This window comes from Hydra vulgaris, chromosome 09 (genome assembly GCF_038396675.1).
Source record: "Hydra vulgaris chromosome 09, alternate assembly HydraT2T_AEP".
Classification (NCBI taxonomy): Eukaryota; Metazoa; Cnidaria; class Hydrozoa; order Anthoathecata; family Hydridae; genus Hydra; species Hydra vulgaris.
This window is the reverse complement of record NC_088928.1, coordinates 13,265,683-13,274,381: the sequence shown is the minus strand read 5'-3', so window position 1 is coordinate 13,274,381 and position 8,699 is coordinate 13,265,683. Positions and strand designations below refer to the sequence as shown.

Below are 8,699 nucleotides of genomic sequence, written 5' to 3'. Positions count from 1 at the left end.
CCCTTCCCCTTCACTTTTTTTCTAAAGGAGTTTTATTTTTTCTTTCCGAAATTTCTAGATATTGAGGAATTTTTTAAAAATTGACAATTGTGCTTCTCCACTTTGAAACCATGTTGTGCATTTCAGCCCTGACCAGAATATCTGCTTTGAGGACATAGAATTCTGGAAAATAAACTCTCTTCATCAATTTGTTTGATAATATTAAACACTATATTTATCAAAGATATCAAATTGATATCCTTGATAAATATAGTCGAATGTCATTAAATTTAAATATTTTTATAAACATTTTAGACTTATTTAAGAAGTTTTTAAAAATAACCGTTTAACGGTCACTTATAATTACTCCTTTTCTCCTTTCAGGTTATCAGTTTAGTTTGATTATTAGAAAATACATTCTAAAACTTTTTTTTTGAAATCTTGAGCAAAACTAAGTTGTAAATACAAAACTGAGTAATTAACCGTAACTAGCTAAAGCAAACGGCTGGTAACCCGTTTATTATTGTTTTAACTCTTTTATCATATTTAGCCTGGGGGTAAACATTTTCTAAAATGTCAGCTTAGTTTTAACTGTATTTTTGTTTTTAAGATTTATCATTAAAATTGTGAATTCGTGCGCTTTTATCCTTTTTTATTTTCTTTTTATGCTGGTTTTAATTATGGTTAGGCAAAAACATTTTAAAAAATGTCGGGTTTATTTTAACTTTATTTTTGTTTTGAAGATTTATTATTTTTATGAAATTGCTATTGTTATGAGTGTGCTTTATCCGCTTTTAATTTCTTTATACATTTTATACTGTTTCTTTTTTAGAAAAGATCTATTTTTTAAACAATGTATACAAAATAGTTGCAGTTAAAATATATTAAAAGTGTCTATGGTTGGCGTGTTTTTTTACCTTCAGAGCAAGGGAGCATTTTTTAAATTTAATGTTAAACTTGATTTGGTTTTAGTTTTTAAAAATGTTAGTACTGTAGACCTATGCCCTTTAGTGGCTGTTTTTCAATTAGCAATACTTTTACTGGTAGAATAGATTTCTTCAAAAAAATCTGAAAATGCAGCAGCTTAAAGGTCCTATTAGACCAATGAAATTATTTACAGAGTGGGATGTTGAAAATGCAGCTCCAAATTGTATTCCAAGGTAATCTAAAAATGTTAACTTATTATTATTATTATTACTATTATTATTATTATTATTGTTATTATTGTTATCATTATTATATAAAAATTGAAAACATCAAATTGACGAGGTTACATATTATTTTATTAAAATGTTTACAAATAACAATAATTACAGAAATATTTCAGGTCTGAATTATGGGAGCTATCTTTTAATCTGAGTTGTTAGAAATCATATGCATATCAAATACTAGAATGTTTTATATCATTAGAAAGCCCTTTAATACATTATTTTAAAGGTAAAAAAATTATAAAAATCAAATAATTCTACAAAAAGTTATGACGTTTTTAGTTGCTAATTTTTGATATATGGATTTGTGGATAAATCTTAGGTCAAAATTTAGTTTTAATTTATTTTAATTGTTATAACTTTATAAATTCTTATCTACTGCTCATATCTTAGTATTAAAAAAAAGTGTAATATTGGGGTACAGATTTATATTTGCTTCTCACAATAGGGTGTATCTTGTGGATTAAGACCACAAACTTGTAGATTTTGTAAACTATTTTAGACCACAATTAAAAATAAAATTTTATCATAGAGTTTCAGGAGGATGTGGTGGTGATAATTTAGCACAACCTATTTTAAAAAGTGTTTAACTTATAAATAATAATTTTATTTTAATTAAAATAAGTTAAATTAGAATACAATTTACAATACAATAAAACTTATGTTTTACAAGATTTAATTTGTATTAGTGAATTATATATCAATATATGGGAAAGGATGTCACTCCCTCCTACCCCCAACTTAAAAATTAGAAATAAAAATTTATAATTATTAAAAGTTATAACAAATTATATTGCAAACCACAAGCTAGTATAAGAGGTGTAGTTTAGAAATGGAGGAGGAATGTGGTGGTAATTGTTTCACATGCTTTAGTATCAAAAATTTTTCTCCTTATAAATAAACTTAAATTTGTTAAAACTGAGATTAGTATACAATTTAAACAACATAAAATAGTTGAGGGTGGAGATGGCAAACACAGCATAAAGAGGTTGTGTTTGCCATCTCCGCCCCTCCCCCTCTCTCCTTCCTCCACAACCCCAAAAAAAACAAAGAAGAAAAAAAAAGAAGAAAAAAATTTGAAAAAGTTTTATAACAGAAAATTTTGTTACTAAATGAAAAGCTTCCAAAATAAAACTTGAAGTTTGCTCTTGACCCTGGAATAATTAAAATTTTTAAAAATGTGAGTGAACTCTTCTCTTTTTTTTTGTTTTAGTTTTGTTAAGTTTTTTTATTTTCATTTCATACAACAAAGTTGAATACTCAGTACTCTACCATTATAACTTTGTTGTATGAAACAATTCTATTTGACAAATAGAACATTAACAATTCTATATGACATCATGTCATCTTAGTCACCTGGTAATTTAGATCATATAAGGTATAATAGTTGGTAGACAATTTACATTAATTCTAAATTTTTTTAAAAGATTGTACAAGCACTCTGATTCAAATTTTCTTTTTTCTTTTCCATCCATTTATTGGCATTTGCATAATTGCCTTTTTAAAATCTCTGCTTGTGTATTCGTATGTATCAATCAATTTATCTTCCTTTTTTTTTCCACCATTTGAATATACCACAATGCTACATTTTCTCTGGATAAACAATTTTAACTTTCAAGATAATCCAAAGTTCTATAATTTTTATCTTAGTTTGCATGAAGTATAATAAGCTCTTGTATGATATGATCTTCGTTTGTCATTGCTAAACATTCTCATTAACTCTCACTATTTATATTGTGTACTTGCTAAAACTCTCTTCCTAAAGAATCTCGGTAATTGAAAGAGCAAAATACCATTTATATTAACAATTTATTAGGCTGGCATAAATATAAACCTGTGTTATATTGTTTACTGTCTAGGATAACCAAAAAAAATGCTAGGTTTAACATTCCATCTCTCATTCATGGGACTGATTTTAATACCTCTCCCAAGGATAATACAGAACTATTTGCAGAGAACTTTTCTTCTAACTTAACTCTTAAATCTTATGGCCATACTCTTTCTTCCATTCCAGTTAAATAGGTTAACTTATTGTTAGACATTCGAATCATTTCGACTTCTGTTGCTGAAGTCACATCTCAATTAAACTCTTCTATGGCTTGTGGTCAATGACAACATTCCTTTCATAGTCTTATAAAAGCGTTCTCCGAAACTCTTTTCAATTCTCCCTGAACTATTTATTAAGCGCTCGACTGAATCTTGTTTTTCCTTTTGCTGGAAATTGGCATCTGTGGTTTAATTTTTAAAAATTCTAGTGAACATTCTGACCCCTTCAACTATTGTCTAATCAAACAAATTTCTAACATCCTATCTTGATTCAAATTACTGATAAGTTGAACTTACTGTCAGACAATCAATACGGTTTTTGATCCTCTTGCTTTACCGTTGACTTGCTAACTGCTGTGACTGAAAGATTTTATTGTGCATTATATGGAGGCAGCAAGGATAAGACTATTGTTCTTGACATATCTAAAGCTTTTGACAAAGTTTGGCATGCTGATCTTCTATATAAGCTTGTTTCTTATGGTATATCTGGGAAAGTTTTTAAGATTATCAAATCATTTTCTTACTGCTTTATTTAAGTCATCTTCGAAGGCCAGCACCCTTCTTCATTCCTAGTACCTTCTGGTGTACCTCAAGGATCTATCCTTGATCCTATGTTTTTTCTTATCTGCATTAATGATCTTCATAAAGTGTCTCTATTTGCTAATGATTCAACTTTATACTTTTGTCTTGACTCCTGTTTTCGTTAAAAAAAAGTTGATTTAAAATTTTCAAAAAAAAAAATCCTTTATGCTAAAAAATACTTTTATAGCATAAAGGAGTTTTTTAAAAAGTTCAGTGAAAACACTGAAAAAAAAACATTTTCATAAAAAAACTTTGTCATATTGGGTCTCAAATGAAGTGAAATTATATAAAAATTTCAAGAACAGTCACTACTTTATAAAAGAATATTGAGAAAAATTATTTTTAATTGAAAAAATCTTATTGAATTCCTTTTTTTTGTTTTTAATTTCAAAATGTCATATCCTATTTACTTAAATATGAAATAATAATTTAATTATAAAATGATTCATATTTTTAAAATTTTTCAACATTTTTACACAGACCTTGTTTTAAAGTGTGACCTGTGGAGCGATGTACGTAGGCCTTAAGCAGATTTTATGTAAGCAGTAAGCGATTTTGATTAAGCAACTTTTTATCATTTTTTAACTTTTCAACTACTCAATAAGTGGTAAGATAAAAGAAGGAATTAATTTAAAAAAAAGTCACATTAACTTTTGAATGGCGAATATGTAAAAATATTTGTTACAAATGTGTGAATGATAATTATGTTTGATATAAGCGCTATTTAGTAATGAAAAAACTACAATAAAATTAAATGTTTATCTTTATTTTGTTTTTATTTTATTGTAATGATTAATTTTTTATGCATGAAGCATAAAAACATAGTTTAATTCTGATAAAAATTATATGATTTAATTTAAAACTCATTTAATAAAAATATATAATTTTATTCTGATAAAAAAAATATATAGTTTAATTTTGATTTAAAAAATATATAATTTAATTTTGATTAAAAAAATATATTTAATTTTATTAAAATTAAAGTTAATGCTTGGCTTTAACTTAACAGTCAAATTTATTTTAAAATATTACTAAATACTATTAAATATTGAAATTTTATTTGTTCTTAAAAAAAAATTAGCTCATTTTTATTGCAATTGTTTTTTTTGGTTTTCCTTCCTAAACATTTTTTTTTTTATTCAAAATTAAGTTTTAAATAAATGACTACATCAAAAATTTGCACAAAACGTAAGCTAAACATTTTTTTTATAAAACAAGTTAAATCACAGCAATTATTTTAAATAAACAATATACAGCAATATTATTTTAATAATAAATTAATAAAGTAATGAACTTTTAATAAATAAAGTAAATAAATTAACGTAATTTTTTTATTTGTTACCCGCTAATTTTTTTTAAATAAAAAATCATCTCCCTTGCGGGTCAGGCTAAAAGATAGTAGATGTAGCAGCACTCCGTTGCCAGTCAGGCTATTTGTCAGTCGATATAGCAGCACTCCCTTGCGAGTCAGGCTACTTGTCATTCGATGTAGCAGCACTCCCTTGCAAGTCAGGCTATAAGATAGTCGATGTAGCAACATGTAGCATGATTTACAGTAAAAAAAAAAAAAAAACATTTTATTAAAAAAAATAAAAATAAAAACATTGTTTATATTGTTTAAAACATTCAGAATGTTTTTAAAAATATTCTGGTCAATTAAATTTGCGTTTTTGTGGTTTTTTTAAAAAACGATTAATTTGTACTTAAATTAATGGTTTTGACTTTCGTCCAACACGCAAATGTTGGACGAAACATTTAAATATACATATATATATATATATATATATATATATATATATATATATATATATATATATATATATATATATATATACACTTATATGTTGTCTGAAAGTTTTCTTCCATATTTTGTTGACAAAAAGTAAAAGTTAAAATGCAAGACCGGAATTTTTTTATTTTAATAATGATAGACTGCCTGCCCCAACCAAACCCTCAGTCGATGTAGCAGCACTCCCTTGCGGGTCAGGCTATTTGTCAGTCGATGTAGCAGCACTCCCTTGCGAGTCAGGCTATTTGTCAGTCGATGTAGCAGCACTCCCTTGCGAGTCAGGCTATAAGATAGTCGATGTAGCAACACTCCGCGCATGATTTACAGTAAAAAAAATAAAAATAAAAACATTTTATTAAAAAAAATAAAAATATAAACATTTTATTAAAAAAAATAAAAATATAAACATTTTATTAAAAAAAATAAAAATATAAACATTGTTTATATTGTTAAAAACATTCAGAATGTTTTTAAAAACATTCTGGTCAATTAAATTTGCGTTTTTGTGGTTTTTTTATATAACAATTAATTTGTAATTAAATTAATGGTTTTGACTTTCGTCCAACACGAAAATGTTGGATGAAAGTCAAAAGTAATTAAAAGTGACGTATGTGTTGGCGTAAGAATCACTTTTTTCCTTGCGCTCTTCCCAAAGACAACAAACTATAGATCTATATATATATACATATATATATATATATATTTTTTTTTTTTTTATATAAATATATATGTATTTATATATAAATATGTATAAATATAATATGTGTATGATATATATATAGTATATATATATATATATATATATATATATATATATATATATATATATATATATATATATATATATATATATATATATATATATATGTATATGTATAAAATATATTTGACGTCATAAAATTCTCTTTATTTTTTAAAGACATTAACTTTAAATTACTGCAATAGTATTAATTACCACAAAAACATTTAATTTTATTTGAGTTTTTTTCATTAGTAAATTGCGCTTGTATCAAACATAATTGTCATTCAAACTTTTATAACAAATATTTTTACATAAACGTCATTCAAAAGTTAATATGACTTTTTTAAAAATTAATTACTTCTTTTATCACTTATTTTATCTTACCACTTATTGAATAAGTTTAAAAGTTAAAAATGATAAAAAGTGGCTCAACCAAAATCGCTTACTGCTTATGTAAAATTGCTTTAGATGTACGTAAGCTTCTTTATGCATAATGCTTTAAAAAATAGTTATAATTGTAAAAAATGTATTAAGGTATGTTAAAAAAAAGTTTAATGTATAATTAGAACACGTTTACTAGGAATTTGTTTTAGTAAAAAACAATGAAAAAATAATTGGTAAAAATAACCTAATGTTTTAAAATAAAATTTTATTATTAAACAATATTTAATAATATTTAAAAAAAAATTGAAATAGAAATTAAATTTTCTTTGTTTTTAATTTTATCTGAATTTATTTCATTTGTAAATAGCGCTTATATCCATCAGAATCATCATTCAAACTTTTGTAACAAATTTTTTTAGATATTTGTCATTTGAATGTTTGAGTGGTTTTTTTTAACATTAATTACTTCTTTTATCTTACTGCATAAAAAAATATCTTTTAGCTAATTTAAATGTAAAATATAATAAAAAATGCTCAACTGAAATCGCTTTAAGCATACTTAAAATAGTTCAACGCGTACATAAATTGCAAGTAACTGATTTAGGGAGCTGTGAAGGTATATATATATTGACTGATTTAGGGTGAACATGCAAGGGAGTTACTGCCACATTGACTAAGAGTTCATATATTATACATAATATATATGAATATTAGGGATGTTCAGAAAAACAAATTTAGAATTCAAAAAACCAAACCATCTAGATTTAAAGCAAATATGTTTAAACTTAAAATTCTCAAAAAATTCGGGCACCATTGAATCACTCTTTCCTTGCCCTCAAAGGGCATATTTGGATAAAAAATGATCTAAAAATGACTAAAAATGGCTTATTTTAAGTGTCTTGAAGGCAAAGCTATAATAGGTTTTTTTAATAAATTTTTCTCAAAGGACAAATAAATATCTAAAAAAGTATGGTTTTTTTTCTCCTCTAAAAATAGTATAACTTGCATTTTGAATAGACTGAAATTTAATTTATTTAAGATTAATTGATTTAAATGTAAATTATATTAAAATAGTATAATTTACATTTTAAATAGGCTAAATTTATTTTAATGTCCTTATTTTTATTTTTTTTAGGTGTCTTCTTTATATTTGGTGCCCCATTAGACATCTTAGACATATGCAGCCAGGGGCAAACTGCACCCCCTTTCCATCCCTCTCAACGCCCTTCCAGTACTGCGGTGGCAGTAAAAGTTAGCCTTTTATCCTTTCTGTTTAACTGCGAAAGCTAAACATAAAGGAAGAAAACTCATCAACTGAAAGAGAAACTTAGTAGGTCAGTTTTGGCATTTTTCATCTCTTTATAAATGCCTAACTTCAATTTGATTTTATTTTAAAAATGTTTTAAAAAAGCCAGATTTACTGCAATCTATATCTCTAAGATCAACAGCAGCTTCATTCAGAATTGTCACTTCTGCTTAATATTTGTGCACTTGTCACTTCTGCTTAACATTTGGTGAAACAGCCATAATAGCAACTTTGCCACTATACACATCTATTGGAATTTCTGCTGCTATTATAATGTTAAATTGCGGTGGTTAATTTTGGTAATAGCCTCTAGGCTCAAAAATTAAATAAAAAATGATAAAGAATTTGTATTAGAACTGTGAGAAAAATGATGAAGAATTTGTATTAGAACTTCATTTTAGTAATTAGACTCCATTAATTCACTTTATTTGTTTTAAAAGTTAGATTAAAACATTTTTATTTAAATTTCATAGTAATGTTTAGAAATGTATGCATTTTAAGTCAGATTAAAATTACTTGTTTTATGTATGTTTCATGTATTTTGGATAAAAAAATTTGGATAAAAAAATTTGGATAAAAATAACTTATTTTGGATAAAAATTTTGGATAAAAAATAACTTATTTTGGATAAAAATAACTATTTTGGATAAAAAAATATCTATT

General features: G+C 25.2%; 1 protein-coding gene across 2 annotated transcripts in view; it reads left to right on the top strand.

Moving 5' to 3' along the window:
• Positions 1–783: 783 nt before the first annotated feature.
• LOC100204766 (phosphofurin acidic cluster sorting protein 1) overlaps positions 784–8,699 on the top strand; it is a 46,094-nt gene continuing 38,178 nt past the window's right edge. Inside the window, exon 1 of one of the 2 annotated variants that reach the window (XM_065804773.1) lies at positions 784–1,139. In XM_065804773.1, coding sequence (XP_065660845.1) covers positions 1,054–1,139 — 86 coding nt within the window. In that variant the 5' untranslated portion in view covers positions 784–1,053. The remainder of the gene's footprint in view (positions 1,140–8,699) is intronic. The other variant, XM_065804774.1, reaches the window with a different exon arrangement.